This window comes from Arachis ipaensis, chromosome B4 (genome assembly GCF_059453495.1).
Source record: "Arachis ipaensis isolate K30076 ecotype BB chromosome B4, ASM5945349v1, whole genome shotgun sequence".
NCBI lineage: Eukaryota > Viridiplantae > Streptophyta > Magnoliopsida > Fabales > Fabaceae > Arachis > Arachis ipaensis.
The window spans coordinates 102,784,102-102,801,841 of NC_142439.1; the positions used below are offsets into that span (position 1 = coordinate 102,784,102).

General features: G+C 31.1%; 1 protein-coding gene across 7 annotated transcripts; it reads right to left on the reverse strand.

Moving 5' to 3' along the window:
- Nucleotides 1-150: 150 nt before the first annotated feature.
- Nucleotides 151-3,871, reverse strand: LOC107636741 (isoliquiritigenin 2'-O-methyltransferase-like). 7 transcript variants are annotated; one of them, XM_088485274.1, is made up of 8 exons: nucleotides 3,320-3,871; nucleotides 3,013-3,043; nucleotides 2,176-2,320; nucleotides 2,005-2,038; nucleotides 1,817-1,896; nucleotides 1,605-1,714; nucleotides 619-861; nucleotides 151-357 (listed from the first exon to the last, which is right to left on the reverse strand). In XM_088485274.1, the coding sequence occupies exons 5-8, from the start codon at nucleotides 1,869-1,871 to the stop codon at nucleotides 352-354; spliced, it is 414 nt and encodes a 137-aa protein (XP_088341400.1). In that variant the 5' UTR covers nucleotides 1,872-1,896; nucleotides 2,005-2,038; nucleotides 2,176-2,320; nucleotides 3,013-3,043; nucleotides 3,320-3,871; the 3' UTR covers nucleotides 151-351. The 7 variants fall into 7 exon arrangements, with proteins under 7 accessions (XP_088341400.1, XP_088341401.1, XP_088341403.1 ...); XM_088485275.1 differs by having other exon boundaries at nucleotides 2,176-2,336; XM_088485277.1 differs by having other exon boundaries at nucleotides 2,176-3,218.
- Between the last annotated feature and the right edge of the window lie 13,869 nt (nucleotides 3,872-17,740).

Sequence of the window (17,740 nt, forward strand, 5' to 3'; positions counted from 1 at the left end):
GAAGGGTTGTCTTTTTGACAAAAGTAAAAGTTGCTTTTGTAGTAAAACTACAAAAAAAAATTCACAATAGAATTTTGTCATACATGTATAATCATTTTAATTAATAAGTAAATTTGTGTACAATAGAAAAAATTTAGAAAAGAAACAAAATAACTAATAATAAAGTTCTAATTAAAATAGATATTAAAAGGTTCAATTAATATTTCAAATACATATTTGTCAATAATTCTCAACAAAATAATAAAATTTTTGTTTGACAATAATTGTCATAACAAAATAGTAATTAATATTTGTCAAAAAGACGTCAATCTACTTGCATATTTTATATCCATGCTTGACTTGTCCCATATGCTAAATCTGCAAATAATACACAACAAAAAATGAACAACTTATCATTAAAAAATGAATGAATGGCAGAAGATATCAGAAAAAAAGTGAAGAAACTGAAATTGAAATAATAGTGCAAGGAGTTCTTGTCAAAACTAAAACTGAAAATAATGATAGGGTTCAGTGTTTCTTAATTTGATTTTAGTTTCAACCAGTTTGACAAATTGAAGAACCAAACCGAAGTTCAAAACAAATAAATAACAAAATTGCACAGCAAAACTAGAAGCATACCAAACCGAAAAAGAAATCGTCTTTGATTAGCTTCCCAAATTCTTTCTCTGTTCTATCCTTGCCTCCAGCATGAAGGAACATAGAATTGTCAACAATAGAGACAAGCTTAGAGGAATTGCTTAAATCTGGTTCTTCAGGCATGATCATCTCAAAGATAATCACTTTTCCATTCTCTTCAAGTGCTTTATAACAGTTTTTCAGCACTGTTAGGCACTTCTCATTTGACCAATTATGACAAGCAGCCTGCCACAATTTTATCATTAGCATCGTGATTTATCATTGTATAAATTATAGTTGAAATATAGTCAAACAAAATTATCACTTTTCATGAATATATAGCATTCTTATTTTTCTTATTGAAATATAGTGCTAGTTATAATTCTTATCAGATATATTTCAATAGTTGATGAATATATAGCATTCTTATTTTTCTTGTTGAAAAATCTTGAAAACCAATTTTATTAGTTGAAAAACAATTAGTTCTCTAACTTGTTCACTAAACTTAATAAAGGTTTCCACTGACTCATTGAACATAAAAATAATCACCAGATCTTCTTTGACAAAGATTGCAGGCAGTTCTGAAAAGGAAAACTTGTTTTGATATTTTGACCTTGAAAATGGTAGCTAACTTATACTCTTATCCATTTTGCATATCATCATAGGCATATATGAACAAGTTATGAGGTATATAAAACAGCATAATCAAGTTTGAATATCAAACAGCAATGATCATTATGCTGACAACTGCATTTAAAACCTCATTGAAAGTCAAATTGCACTAACTGCTTTAATTCATCAGAAAGATAGATATAGTTGGGGCTATAGTTATAAGTTGTCCAACAAATACACTTGGAAGATTAAATTAGTTCACAACTCTCATAAATGTTACCGTAGCTTTACCAAATACTGATGACATTTGAGGGCCTTGGTGGTTCATGAAGAGCTCATGAATGATTCCAATCATAATATAAGTTGTATCAACTTACAGTTTCAAAATTTATAGGATCCATTTCCTGCAGCTTATGAACATGGCCTCTAGTGTCAGGATAAAAAATGCTTCCAATAAAGCTATAAACTTCAGTAAAATCCGGCAAACCTGTAAATTTTAGTCAAGTTGAGCCAGTCACCCCTAGTTAAGTACCGATTTCAATATGATTACAAATGTAAAACAAAAATCTAACTTAAATAAGATCATTACCAGGAATTACACAAGCTTGTTTTCCATGATTTGGCATCTCAGTAGCCGCCAGCATTCTAATCCCCTTGATCCAATATCATCTGAATCAGTAATACAATAAGTGGTGAAAAATTCCAGTTAGTACTAAATTATAGACTATTAACATCAACCAAACAACAAAAACAACAGAGGGAGTAATATATGCATGCCTTCATTTCCATTAAGATTTGTGATGAGTTCATCCTGGCAGGGCATGAGTTCATCCAACAAAAACTTAATCATTTAAGTGTTGTACTGGGCAAGCCAATCACATTTATCTGCTTGTTTTTTTTTTTTTTTCAATGAAAGATTAGCTACTAGATATTAGAAGACAACTTTACCTACAGTTTAAGGAAGCTTGTTTACATTGTCCATCCTACAAGACTCAGCTCCCTCTAAAGAAAGAGCTCATGCCCAAGTATAGTTCACACTTCATAGGGATAATATCAATACTTCAACAACAAGTGTCCACAAAATAGAAGCTCCCTAAGATATAGTATAGCTGTTTCAGTAGTGCAATTAGTACCACAGATTGATCTATATCTAGTATATGAATAACATCATACTTTTTCTTTAATTTACAAATAAATGAAAATGACAATTTATTCAAATTAAGTCCTTGTCTAAAAAAAGGAAAAAAGAAAAAAAAAACAGAAGAAACATGTAGAGCATAACAATAATGGTTTAAACCACAAACTACTGAAACTATTGAAAAAACAATGTGAACTACGGCAACAATCTACAGCCAAAGAACAAGTAAAGTGCAGAATACTAATAAGAACCTAAAAGCAAAGGCTGTTCTACTTTCCATAAATGACCATGTCAATATTGAAAGTAAGTCATCAACTCTGCAATCTAATTTTCAGCCAAATTTATTTTCTATATAACTCATACATCAAATAACAATCAGAAGCATGCAAACAAATCCAAACAAGCACTTACAAAACCTATACTCTCTGATTATAGCAGTAGAACTAACAAATATACATAAAATTGTTACAATAGTCAAAAGAGGTTAACAACAAAGTCAAAAGAGGTGAGTGACTTTGGATAAACAATATTCAATTTCAAATGAAGGAATACCTCAAAGCCCCGGAATCAGAGCAACGCAGGGCAAACCAATTGAACATCTAAATAAGAAACTAACTAATGAATGAACTCAAAAGGCAAAACCTAACCTTGCTTTTCAATGATGTTCCCAACTCTAACCTGGACAGCGAAACACACACATAAAAATTGTTATTTATTAACTTATATTAATATTCAATGATGAATAAAAAATACGAGTGAGGCGATTCACTGGATATTCATTTTTCAAGGCTTCAAATTAAGAAGTGGAGAAAATGGCTTGATTGCGCGGGATTGAAGTGTGGACCATGGAACACTAAAGAAGAAAAAGTAGAAAACAAGTCTCTGAATAGTTTTGTTATTTCAACAATTCAACCAAATTAATTATGTAAAATTTGGAAGAAATTTTTGTCATGCCTGAGAGATCTATGCAAGCCTTCAAGGACGACGGCGCCTTCAAGGAAGAGATGCCTGAGGACCAAGGCGAGAGGCTTGAGAGGAAGAGGTGAACGACAGAGAGTTGTCGACTCGCCTGCGTGGACAGAGCACGGCACCACGGCGGAGCAAAGCAGAGGTTTCAGAACGGTGGAGTGGAGAAGAGATTTCAAAATGGCGGAGAAGAGCAGAAGTTTCAGAACGGCACGGGTAGAAGAACATATCAGATCAGACTATAGCAGAACGCAATGCGAGCAAAAGAATACGGCACAAGCAAAGTAGAACATGGCGCGAGCTTAAGCAGTGATGAACACGACGACGACGAGCAGAGAGGAATGCAGAACGCGCGTCAATGTCGTTAAAGGGGAAAATTGAGTTAGGGTTGGGATTTTGATTCTGAAATGGTATGGTTCGAGTTTTGTTTCTAAGTAATGCATGGTAGTCAGGAATGTGATGAATCAATTATTGCTTGATGTATTTTGTGGTTCTTTTCTTGTTTTTGGTTGAGTTCAGGAGGAAAAGAGTAATTTTAAAAAAGAAATAAAATAAAAAATTTAGTGAAAAAACTTTAGACAACACTTAGATTGGGAAGTTTATTAAACATTTAAAGGCAACTCTTAGAAAGTAAAATAGATAAGTATTATAAATGTTGCCTATTTAATTTATAAAGCAACGCTTTTTTACATGTATCTTAAATTGATCAAAGAGAATGTTTGCAGCATGTTGGTTAACAAAGAGTTGCAATAATTTTATTTCTTTGCAACAAATTTTAAATGTTGTTTTTGACCATTTTAGACAACATTTTTTAAGGGTTACTTACATTATATGTTGTAATAGCTCAAAAATATTAAGAAAATTATATGGTACAGATCTAAATCTGTACAGATTTAAAGATTTACTTACTTAAACTACACTTTCTAAAGCCACACTTTTTACTTAAAACCGTAGCTCTTCACAAAGAAAAGCGTCACTTAATGGAAAAAAGTAAATTAGAAGATTTAAGAGAAGAAATAATTAAGTTATCAAAATTAATAGATCAAAAATTAATGATTTTAACTAATGTTAACTATAATGACACCGAATTCTTAAAATCAATACAAAATGATTTTTCACAAAATCTTTATTTTACCATAAGTTTTATTGAAGGACTTCAAAAACCTGAAAAAACTTATTTTTCACACGGAATTTCTAAGAAATGTTACCATAGAAATGATTCCCCACATCTTTATCATACTTTTAACCCACAATTAAATTCTATAGTAGATATGCTTGAAGAAATATTAGTATCTATAAAATTTCAAAGAAATAAGGAAAAAGAAAATCCCAAAGAAGAAAATTTTCAAAATATAATCAACATAACAGATTTAAAAGTAAAACCACCATTAAAATTATGAATATTGAAGAAAAATTAGAAGAAGTTACAATGCTTTTTAAACAATTAAAAATGGCTCAAGAAAATAATATTATGGAACAGGGATTTCAGATAGAAAAAGAATTAGTAAATTCTGAAAATATAGAAAATGAAGAACACATCCTAGATTATTCAAGTGACGAAGAACCAGCAATTCCAATACAAGTAAAAAATGAAGCTGGAACATCTAGGGATAATCAATCTCAATTTAAATGGGAAACAGGTTTTGATAATTATGCTTTTAAAAAAGGGTTTATAAATAAAGATTCAAAATATACAAAAACACCATCAAAATACGTTCCTAAAATCCAGGAGATGGAAGGAGAGAGAATGCTCGAGTTAGACTGTAAAAAGAATGAAAAAGAAATTTTCGAAAACTGGTTGAATTCCTTCTTATTAGAAGCCTTTACTAATCCAAAACTTAATGAATTATCTGGAAGAGATATTTGGAATTACATAGGGTTTCATACTAAAGGAGCTATAAGAGATTATATGACATCAATAGAAAACCAAATAATAGAAGAATTAGCAACAAAAACAACGGCTTATGATAAGATATTATACATAATGATGATTCTATATAAAGAATTTTTTGGAAAAAATATTATAGATCATAAACAAGAAGTCTATAATAAAGAATATCAAGAAGCAAAAAATCATTTAGCTAACATTCAGATATATGATCTATGTAATGTGGAGTCTTATATATGTGAATATAGAATACATTATTACAAATTAAAAGAAGAAGATAAAAATCATTATCTTAGTATGTATATAACAAAACTTCCATATCCTGCTAATGAATTTATTATGGGAAGATTTATAAGAGAAATAAATAGAGGAACAATTGAAAATAATTTTGGTGGAGCAACCTCTGCAATAAGAGAGGAAATAAAAGAACGTTGTATGCAAGAAGCAACTCAAAAAAGATTTGCAAATATAATTAGAATTTGCTGTCAGGATAATGAAGAGATACCTCAAAAATATGGTCTTAATAAAAACTTTCAAAGAAAAAGAAAATATCAATTTAGAAAAAGAAAATACTATCCAAACTGGAGAAAAAAGAGGTATTTTAGAAAAAGAAATAACAATAAAAACAAAAGACAAAAAAGTGATTATTGCCCGAATAAAAAAGAAAATTGTAAGTGTTGGTATTGCCAAGAAGAAGGACACTATGCAAATGAATGTCCGAAAAAGAAGGATAAAAGGAATCTTACTAAACAAATAGAAATTGCTAAGTCCTGTTTCATGGAACCATTAGAAGAATCTGATGATAACTTAGACTACATTTTTGAATATGTCTCAGAAACAGACTCAGAGACTGAGTAATAATGCTACATTTATTACTATAAAAATAACAGAAAAGTTTATAAATGCTTTCATAGATTCTGGAGCAACGCAATGCTTTGCTAGTTCAAACATAAAGCTTGATTGGAAAAAATTAAAGAAACCATTAAGAGTTAGAATAGCTGACAAATCAATACATAAAATTGACCAAAAAGCAGAGATGGTTGAAATTTTTATTCAAAATTATAGGTTCATTGTTCCATCTATATATATGTTAGATTCTGGAATGGATTTCATCATAGGAAATAACTTTTTAAAGTTATATCATCCATTCATTCAAGAATTAACATATATAGTTTTAAAAGCTCCACACGATTCTTCAATAAATCAAAAATCAAAACGTATAAAAATACCAACTACTACTATAGATAAGATCTTAAAATTTAAGATATTTTCTATATTAGAGACATGTTATTTAAATTTATACTTTCAGATAAATATCCCAAAAAATAATCTTGAAATAAAGATAGAAGAACTTTTGGATGAAATTTGTGCTGAAAATCCTTTAGATATTAAAAATACAAATAACGAATTAGTAAGTATTAAATTAAAAGATTCTACAAAAGAGATAAATGTTCCAAATAAAATTCCTTATTCCGCAAGAGATAGAGAAGAGTTTTCATTAGAATGTAGAGATCTTTTGGAAAAAGGAATTATAAGATTAAGTAAAAGTCCTCATGCGGCTCCAGCTTTTTATGTCGAAAACAATAATGAAATTAAAAGGGGAAAACGAAGAATGGTTATTAACTATAAGAAGATGAATGAAGCAACTATCGGTGATGCTCATAAACTTCCAAGAAAAGATTCTATTTTAGAAAAAATCAAAGGAGCAACTTGGTTTTCATCTCTTGATGCAAAATCGGGATATTGGCAACTTCGTTTAGACGAAGAAACAAAGAAATTAACTGCTTTTACTTGCCCAACAAAAGAATCAACAAGTGTGTTGCTCTATGAATGGAATGTATTACCGTTCGGATTAAAACAAGCCCCAGGTATTTATCAAAGATTTATGGAAGAAAATCTAAAAGAGTTAAATGAATTTGTTTTAGTGTATATTGATGATATACTAATTTTTACAAAACAGGATAAAGAAGATCATCTTCAAAAATTATTAATAGTTTTAGAAAGATGTAAAGAAAAAGGATTAGTTCTTAGCAAAAAGAAAGCAAGAATAGCAAAACAAGAAATAGAGTTTCTTGGATTAATTCTATCCACTCAAGGAAAGCTAAAACTACAGCCAAATGTCCTAGAAAAGGTAAATTTATTTCCTAATAGAATAGAAGATAGGAAACAATTACAAAGATTTTTAGGATGTATAAATTATATTTCTGATCAAGGATTTTTAAAAAATATAACAGAATACACTAAAAGCTTATTTCCAAAAATAAGTACTAAAAAAGAATGGAAATGGGATGAGAAAGACAGTCTGCAAATTCAAAAAATTAAAGAATTATGTGAAAAACTTCCAGAACTTTATATGCCAGAAGAAAATGACTACTTAATAGTAGAAACAGATGCTTCAGACATAACCTGGTCAGGATGTCTAAAAGCTAAGAAGGCTATAAAAAGTTTGGAACAAGAAAAAGAATCACTAGATTCTAAATATTCCCCAAAGGAATTACTTTGCAGGTATATTTCAGGAACTTTTACTCCAACAGAACAGAGATATACTACTCATGAAAAGGAAACTCTAGCAGCAATTAAATCTCTTAAGAAATGGAAAATTGATTTACTACCCAGAGAATTTACATTAAGGACAGATTCAAGCTACCTAACAGGTTTCATACGATATAATTTAAAAGTTGATTATAATCATGGACGATTGGTAAGATGGCAATTATTTTTGTTACAATATCCAATAAAAATTGAATATATTAAGGGTGACAAAAATGTTATTGCAGATACATTAACAAGAGAATGGAGTTCGTCTACAACGCATTAGATCAAGAAATTCAGAAATACGAACAAGAACTCGAAAAATGCAAGCATTGTCAGCAAATAAGGACACAGATCCAATCCCTGAAGAAGGCCATCGAAGCAATGAAATCAACACAACAACCAAAACCATCAGAGCTCAGCCAGCTAAGCGTGGTGGACAAATCAGGTGAAGAAAAAATTCCAGAAAATAAAACAATTGCTGAAATTATCAAAAAATCCACCCAAGATAAAAAATATTATGTAATTTATAATGGCCCCATGAAAGGAGTATATGATGCCTGGGAAAAAGCAGCACCATTTACACATCAATCAAGGATAATTCATAAAGGAGGGTTTTTAACACTGGAAGAAGCAAAGGAATCTTTCAGGGAATATGAAGCTCTTCATCCAGAGCAAACCCTAAAAAGAGCAGATAAAGCTCCAATTCAAACCCAGAGAACAGGGATAATAAGAAACATTCCTACAAGGGCTGAAATCAAAGAAAAGAAAAGGGTCTGTAGATCAAATCTCAGAGAAACCCTTAATATAGTCCTGAACTGGACTGAAGAAAAAAGAGCAATTTTGGGATATTATCCTATTGCCAAAGAACAGCTAACAAAGCTGGTTATATTTCCAGATGCATCCCCATCGGACACCTATCAGTTTTTCCAGTATGGATTAATTGATACAATTTTAATTTTTAATGATCTAAAAATTATTAGTGAGTTTCCTGCAGGATTCGTTGATGCAGTGAAGAGATTTAAAAATATGATTGACAACGTAAATCCAAGGGATATATCCCTAAAATTTACGAACAGTCAACCTATTTTTAATGAAGAAGAAGAATGCTTGGTTCCAGCACACCAAGTAATATTCATGTCCGTCTTCCCAGGAAATTTTCAACCAATTGATCAAGTTCAAGATTTAACAATCTACAGTCATGAAGGAAGGCTAGCCAGCACACTAGCAAGGGTCTTCGAAAGAACTCAAAAGATAACAAAGGAATCTCACACAAGAATTAATTATAAAAGCAGAAATACTTTGCTTGTGTCTAGTAAAAGGAATGAAATTGAAGAAAGAGAGATGAGACTCTTAGTGGAATTTGAATCAGCATTCTACAACTTATCTGGACTCTTAGAAAAGCTTCCTGAAGGGATAAAGAGGAATCTCTGCTATTTGATAAAAGACAGAGAAGACCACAAGTGCCAGCTATGCGTCTCAGAGTTATCTGAAGAAAGCAATAATAAAACGGAATCAACCCACATGATAAAGGAAGAAGACAACGCATCTGAAGGACACATAATGAAAGAGGAAGATAGCACATCTGAAGCATCTCTCAACATTATCACATAGTGACGTAAGTGCTTAGGTCATAGAGCACTAACAATGTAGCTGGTGCAAGATAATAAACAATGACGTAAGCAATGACGTCATTAGAAGGGTAAGGATGGAAATTGTCCATCAGACCCAACCATTATAAATAGGTTGCTTAGGCAATTGTAGAAGGCATCAGAAAATAGAAAGCAGGAGGCTAAGAGTACTCATATGCTAGGAGAGCAAGGAGGAAGCAGCCGATGCGATTCTATAGTCTGAAGAAGAATTCCCTTAGGGAAAAATAGCTCTAAACTCCCCTCTGGAGTTAGTATCTACAATCTCCCCTCTGGAGATAAAAACCCCTTATGTAAAATATACTAAATAAAGGAAGTTTTTCTCCAGAAAGGTACATCTTCATTCTAGTCTTTCAATTATGAATTATCTAGAAAGTTTAGAATTAACAGAAGAATCTAATTATTATAGATTAACTGCTTTATTAGATAATGAAAAGCAGGCTGTTCTAAAAACAGAATTAAACCTCAAATCAAATGAAAATTTCAATAAACAAAATCTTTTAAAAGAAGTTTTTAATAGAAAAAATATAATATACTATGGAAAAATTCAACTTGAAGCTCCTATAAAAATAAAATTTGCCAATGGAGAACTTGAAATAGCTTTGATAAATAATGAAGAATTAAGTAAACAGATTGAAAAAATTAAGGATCAACAAAAAAGATCTAAAATTGGATGGATTCATATTAGTACTATACAAGTCTTAATCAAATCTACATATATGAAAGGAATTAATTCACCAATAAGTTTAGCAATCTGTGACAAAAGAATTACTGATGACCCAATAGATCAAATAATCGGAATTGTTCATGGAAATTTGGCAAACGTAAATGTTAAATTTAATGCCCATCTTGGATATGCTATACCTTTATCAACTGAAAATCTTGGGAGATCTATAAGTTTGGCTTATAAATTTCATAGAAAGAATCTAATGGAACAAGATGATGAACCATTTTCAATTACATATGCAATAAATTATGCTTTAACAAATAGCCATCATAGTATAATATTTAAAAACAGAGAAAGAATTTATGTCGATGAATTATTTCAGAAAATTGTAAAAACAGAAATACCAAAATATAAAGCTATTGAAAACTCAGTTCTATTATTAAAAGAACCATCAGAAAAATTGGTTTCATCAAATTTTCAAATAAGAGAATCTAAAATTAATAGCCCTTTAAGTTTATCTAAGTTAAAGATTAAAGAAGAAAATTCTGAAATAAAAGAATTAACAAAAAAGGTCGAAAAATTAAATGAAACCCTAAATACTAAATTATGACAATAAATAAAGAAGAAATATATGTAACTTATCAAGATAAGAAACAAGAGCTTTTTGAAAGAGAAAATCGTTTGAATTATTTGCAATTTTCTGAAATAAATCAAAGAGCATTTAAAACTCTAAAAACAATCTATGAGAAGTTAAAAAGAGAAGTTGAAGAGTTAGAAAAATTAATAGAATCTCTAGAAAATAGTGATGAAGCGATGATAGAATTTGCAGAAATTCTAAAATAAATAATGAAGCATGCAAAGATTGAAAGACCAGAAAATAAAATAAAAAGAAAAAGAGCGAAAAATTTAAAAAGTAAAATAAAGGAGTATAAAAGGGAATTAAATAATCTTCAGATCGAAATTGATGACCTTATAATAAAAAGGATAGAAATAAGAATAAATATAAACAAGTTGGAGTTAAACTTAAAAAATTTATAAATGCCTGGAAAACCATATTATGACTTAAAAGAATTAAAGCTGTTGAAAGAAAAAATGGAGAATGAGGTTGAAAAATTAAAAAGATATTTAGAAACAACAGAAAGTGTAGAAATAAAAGAAGTTGTTGAAGATTTGAGAAAATATATTCAAAAAAAAGACAAACAGATAAAAAATTTTATAAACAATAATCCATGCAAAAAAGACTATTATAAACTAAAACAAGATTGAAAAACTACAAAAATCAGAATTATAAAATTATAAACTTATTCGAAGTAAAATATGAAGAGTAAAAAGTAGTAATAGTAACATTTTCAAATTATAAACTTATTCGAAGTAAAATATGAAGAGGAAAAAAATTGGTATCAGAGCCAAGTTAACGATTAAGGGTAACACTTTTTCTTTAAGCAACACTTTTAGTGACAACTTTTCAAGCCACAAAAAAACAAAAATCTGTACACCCACATCTGTACACTATAAGGCCCCAAAATATTGTAGTGTGTGAAACACCACTGGAGTGTTAATAAAATATATAATGGTGACATCGTATAAATACGGTACCAAGAAGAAGGTGATAACGGGAATGGAAGAATTCTTTATAATCTATTATCTTTATATTAATAAAAGTAGAATAGCAAAACAGTGATACAAATCCATATTGCCTAATACATTGACACGTGCTTATCAATGAGGTGATAAAGCTTACTCACCAATTTGGTTACTGGTACATTTGGTTACTCTCCAACTTTCTCCTTCTCGGTCACCAATTTGGTTTCAGGAATTCAAAGGATAGACATGCAATAAACTTAACTCTGTTTTCTCATTGGGTAATAAGTAATTTGCAGGATCGCCAACTTGGATTAAGCATGCATAAAATATGTTAAATTTTCCCGCGCTATTAATACATTTCAATGGCAATTTTTTATGACAACTTTTTGGTTTGCCTTGAGTGAAACTGGTGTTATATGTATACATGTTTGTGTGACAAGGTAGTGTAGAAGGTATATACACTATAAAGGCAGTTTTAGATGGTGTTTTACTCAAATTTTTTGTTTCATTGTTAACAACAAATAAATCAACAATTTTTGAGTTTTGTTTCATAATCTTAATTTAAGGAGCAAAAATGACTTCTTTTTTGAATGTCTCAAGGTCTCAATTGTAGTTTCAAAAGTAAAATTAAAGATGAAAAGAAAATATGCAAGGTGCCGGAGGCAAAGTAAAATACAGAAATTAAAGCAAACAGAAAATTAAAAAGAAGATGAAGGAAGAAACATGAACATAAAAAAGAAAAAGACGTAAAAATAGAGGAATTTTATTAATAAAAACCGGAAAAAAGCAAAGTACAAGTGTTTGAGTTCAGAGGAATTACTTAAGATTCCCAATTTTACTCTGTGATGCCAAGGGGCTGAGAGCGTTTTTTGGGTTTCTAAGCGTTTTCTAAGAAGAACTGAACTGATTACAATATTTTCTTAAAGCTCTATTTATAGACTAACCTAATGTCAGCTATCAGTTACCATTTGTACACCACTTGCGAAAAATTTGAATTTCTTGTAACTGTTCCGCATATAGCATGTCCTATAATTCAGGCTTACTTCAAATTTTGAATAAAAACTGCTTCTTTGCTAGTGAATTAGAAGCTTCCCCTAATATATTGAATCTGGCTTCATAAGTTAATAATAATATTATCTTATATTTATTTACTTAAAACAAATTATTTTTTCCTAAGTGATAATAATTTTTTGCCTAACAAGATGCCCCCAAGATTTCTCACTTGAAGATATGCAATGATTGAAAGTGAGAAAACTTAATTGTTTATTGACATTTTAGACACATCCGCTTGACAGATTAAATGCCTACTAGTAATAGACTTAACAGAATTTCTAAGTCTATAAAATTTTTTACATTAATAGTTGAACTGTCAATGGGGTCTATTCTTTTGTATAAAATTTTTAAGTGTACCAAATGATATCTGTTCTAATTTCGGCACATTAAATGTGTATCAATTGACCTTTGTTTTGACCTTTAATATTTCAATTAAGAGTTTTTTGACACACACTTTCATTGTTTTAATTGACACAATTTTCCTAACTTCAGAAGTAACAAAATCTTAACTTCATGAAGTCGTTTCTTTCATATGTTAAACTCCAGGTATCAATTAAATTTGATAAAATTTCTAATCCTATAAAATCTCCACGCTAACATTCTAATAGTTTTGACTCCAAGCGCTAAGAGACTCAACAGAATTTCTAAGTCAATTAGGCTTTTGTATTTATGAAGTACATACCCAAATGTCAATGAGAAATTATTTTTGTCCAAGATTTTAAACTTGATGCATTTTTTTTAAATAAAATCATTCATATCTATTTTACACATCTCAATACTTTCAGGATTAAATACCTTGGTGTCAACTGTCAGTGGCTTGACTACAGGATTATACATCCTGAACTCCACATGCATCTCATCATAGTAACATGTACTATTATCAGCAGGAACTTCTTCCACTCCTCCATCTTCGTTCCAGAAAATTAACTTTTGATGTAGAGTGGATGGAATAGCACCCATTTCATGAATCCAATCACGTCCTAAAAGCAAGTTAAAACCAGCCTTATAAGGAACAACCACAAATAGAATTGGCCTATTGACAGAAACAACCTCAATTGACAGCAGAATCACACCTCTAACAGAAGAAGTCCTTCCATTAAAATCTGTTACCCCAATGCTACTTTTGATATGATCTTTTTCAGTCTTTCCAAGCCTTCCCATCATTCTTTCAGGCATGAGATTGACAGCAGTTCCCCCGTCAACTAAAATCTTATTAACTATCCTTCCATCAACACGAGCCTTGATATGCAATGGACGCAAATGCTCCTTGTCATTTTCAATAGGTTTCTCAAACAATCCTCCACCACACATATTGTCATCTAGTAACAAGCATTCACTTCCAGGAAAGACATCATAACAATCATTTTCTAATGACTCTACTTTCCGGATTTGACTATACTCCTCAGGCAGTATTGACACCACAGCTATAGGTTGCTTAACACCAAATATTGCTTATAAGCTGTCATCAAAATCAGTGTCAAAATTATCAGTAATTAAATCTTCATCCTTTTCTCCCTTGTGTTCAACCATTACCTTCTTTCCAGCAAGATTCTTCTTTACATTTTTATTGCATTTAGGATGATTAGAAGAATTGCCTGTTTCTGCAGACTTAGCTATGTTTGGCAAAGGAGGAAAATCTACACCATGTCTCTTGTATGGATCTAAAGGAACATACTCAGTTATATTCTCTTTTTGCTCAAAAACTGTAAAAGGAGAATATTTTGGAATATTTTGACAATTGGGCCAAGGAGAATAATTAAGAACCTGCTGCATGTTAGGATTATAACAAGAATAAATTGGCTTTGAGGGAATAGGCACATTTTTTGGAATATATATACTACCTCCGTCTTGTGCATGATTCATGTTCCATAACTGAGACTCGTAGTGCCTGGATTTAAAAGGTCTAGGCTTCACCCATTTGTTTTTTCCTCTTGCAAAAGCAGTAGGTTGATTTTGCACATTTCTCACATTTTGGACCCATTTATTGTTTGAAATTTTGGTGGGAGGAACTCTTGTCTTTTGAGAAAATCCATCAGGTTTTTCATCAATCATGACTACAGTCTTCATCTTCTGGTTGACGGGTTGTACCCCAGTGTTGTTGACGCACTTGTTCAAAGGAGCCTGACCGCCCAACTTTTGTTTTCCCTTGGCTATCTTCCGCTTTAGTTCGTTAGTTTCATTTTCTTTTTCAGCAATCTTCTTTCTCAACTTAGCCTTTTCTTTCTCTTCAACTTTATACTTTTCAAACTATTTTGCAGCTTCCTTGTCAAAAACAGCATTGCACTTTGGGCACATGGCGATGGTGCTGTCAGATTCTTTAATTCTCAACAAAAAATCTAACAGATCCTCACCCGGACGAGGATAAACTGGCTTCTTATCTTGCTCAAAGACCCTCAAGCCTTTATTTTCATCTTTAGCACTAACCCTTGTGGTATCAACTTCTACCATGTTGACTGACAAATTGAATGGCTCAACATAATTTGAGTCAGCAGCAAATGGTTCAATGTCCACCTTCATATTAGTTTTATCCTCAAACTTCAATCTTCCTTCCTCAATTGCTTTTTGTATCAAGTATCTGAAACGGACGCAATTATTAGTGGTGTGTGAGAATACCTGATGAAACTTACAAAACTTTTTATTCTTTATTTCATCAGCCGAAGGCATCTTTTTTCCTTCTGGTAAAATAAGCTGCTTATCCTTTAATAAAACTTCAAATATTTGATCTGTTTTAGAAATATCAAAAGAATAAGTCTTATTTTTAGTTTTGGAATATGGAAAAACTTTTTCTTTTCCTTTAACAGGCTTCAAGGATTTGCATAGATAAGGAGGACTGATGAGAGGACTTTTGCGTGGTCTAGAAATTTGCGGATAAATCCTCGTTGCAAGTATAGTTTCTAAACTTTCAAAAGCCCTTTCATACAAACGTTTTGGTTGTCACAAGTAACAAACCCCTTTAAAAATTGATAACCGAGTATTCAAACCTCGGGTCGTCTTCTCAAAGAATTGCAGGGAGGTGTTCTTATTATTGATTATGAAAAAGTGTGTTTTGGGGAATGTTGAGTTTGGGCAATGGGCACAGATATATTTAAATGACAAATAAAATAAATAAATAACTATAAAATAAGCTTTTGGCAAGGTATGAAGACTGGAGGTCCTATCCCAGTTATCCTTATCAATTGTAATGAGAATTGGATTTTTCTCCCGCTTTATTAACCTCTAACTATGAAGGTAAGTTAAGTGGATGAATTAATTCTTGAAGAATTCCAATTCTCAATCAACAATGAGTTTGATAACTCAAGAGTTACCAATTATTTAACCAAAGCCAAAAGGAAGAAAATATGTAAGTTAAATTGAGAGCACTTATAAATAAAGCAAAGCAAAATTAAATCTGAAATTACCTCGAATTGCATTAATAATAGAAGATCAATCTAAACATAAAGAGTTCATAAATTAAATTGAAAAAAAATAAATAAAAATAAAGAACCTGGGATTGAGAGTCACTCCTAAAACTAAGAGAAATCCTAAATCTTAATCCTAAGAGAGAGGAGAGAACCTCTCTCTCTAAAAACTACATCTACTCCTAAAATTATGAATTATGAGAGCCTTCTATGAATGGATGCAGTCCCCCACTTTATAGCCTCTAATCTGTGTTTTCTGGGCTGAGAACTGGGTCAGAAACAGCCCAGAATTCGCTGGTCTCGAATTCAACTGCGCTGATTTCCGTCACTGCGACGCGACCGCATGGATCACGCGGTCGCGTTGCCTAGCATCAGAGGAACTATAGCATATTATACATCAAATTGAAGTCCCGGACGTTAGCTTTCCAACGTAACTGAAACCGCGTCGTTTGAATCTCTGTAGCTAAAGTTATAGCCGTTTGAGTGCACAGAGGTCAGGCTGGACAGCTTAGCAATTTCTTCAACTTCTTGCATTCCTTCCACTTTTGCATGCTTCCTTTCCATCCTCCAAGCCATTCCTGCCTTATAATATCTGAAAACACTTAACACACATATCAAGGCATCTAATGGTAATAAGAGAGGATTTATATTAGCAATTATAAGTCCAAAGAAGCATGTTTTCAATCAAAGCACATAATTAGGAAGGCAAATGTAAAACCATGCAAATAGTATGAATAAGTGGGTAAAGAGTTGATGAAATCCACTCAATTGAGCACAAGATAAACCATAAAATAGTGGTTTATCAACCTCCCTACACTTAAACACTAGCATGTCCTCATGCTAAGCTCAAGAGAAGCTATAAAGGTGAAGAGGAATGATAGAATGTATGAATGCAATCCTATCTATATAAATGCAACTAAATGTGAAATGATTCTACCTACTTGGTTAAAAAGTAAATAAGCTCTTCAAGACAAACATAAATCAGATTTCATTAATTCAAATTATACAGTAAAAGACAAGTAAACTTGTAAGAAGATAGCTTATGAAAGCAGGGAACATAGAATTAAGCACTGAACCCTCACTGGTAGTGTATATCACTATAATCTCTCAAGTGTATAGGGTTATTCACTCTACTCTTCTCTAGTCATGCTTTCTAAGCCTTGTTCTTCATCTAACCAATCAACAAATATTTAATGTACCAATGCAAACATCATGAGGTCTTTTCAAGGTTGTAATGGGGCTGAGGTAAAGGTAAGGATATATGTATGGCCAAGTGAGCTATAATATGAATCTTCAATTAACCTAAGCTCTCACCTAATATACATATACTCTATATACTTTTAAATTCATGCCTAGCTACCCATAATTCTCACTTTTGTATAATTCCCATACTCATGTACCAAATTTTTCTTTAATTTTTATCACATGTGCATTGATATTTTCATTAACTTAGCATTGGAGTAATTTTGTCCCCTTTATTTATTTATATTATATTATATTATATATATATATATATTTTTTTTTTTCTTTTTCTCTTTTTCTCTTTTTTTTTTCTTTTTTTTTTCTTTTTTTTTTGTAGAGAAATAAACATAACTTATCAATGCACCTGGATTTTCTATTATTTTTCTATTTTAGTTT

Coding starts and splice junctions, on each gene's coding strand:
- LOC107636741 (XM_088485276.1), bottom strand. CDS start 1,871: ATGCTGGCGGCTACTGAGATGCCAAATCATGGAAAACAAGCTTGTGTA. Junction 1,715..1,816: donor ACAAGCTTGTGTAATTCCTG/GTAATGATCTTA, acceptor TAAAATTTACAG/GTTTGCCGGATTTTACTGAA. Junction 862..1,604: donor ATCCTATAAATTTTGAAACT/GTAAGTTGATAC, acceptor AAATTGTGGCAG/GCTGCTTGTCATAATTGGTC.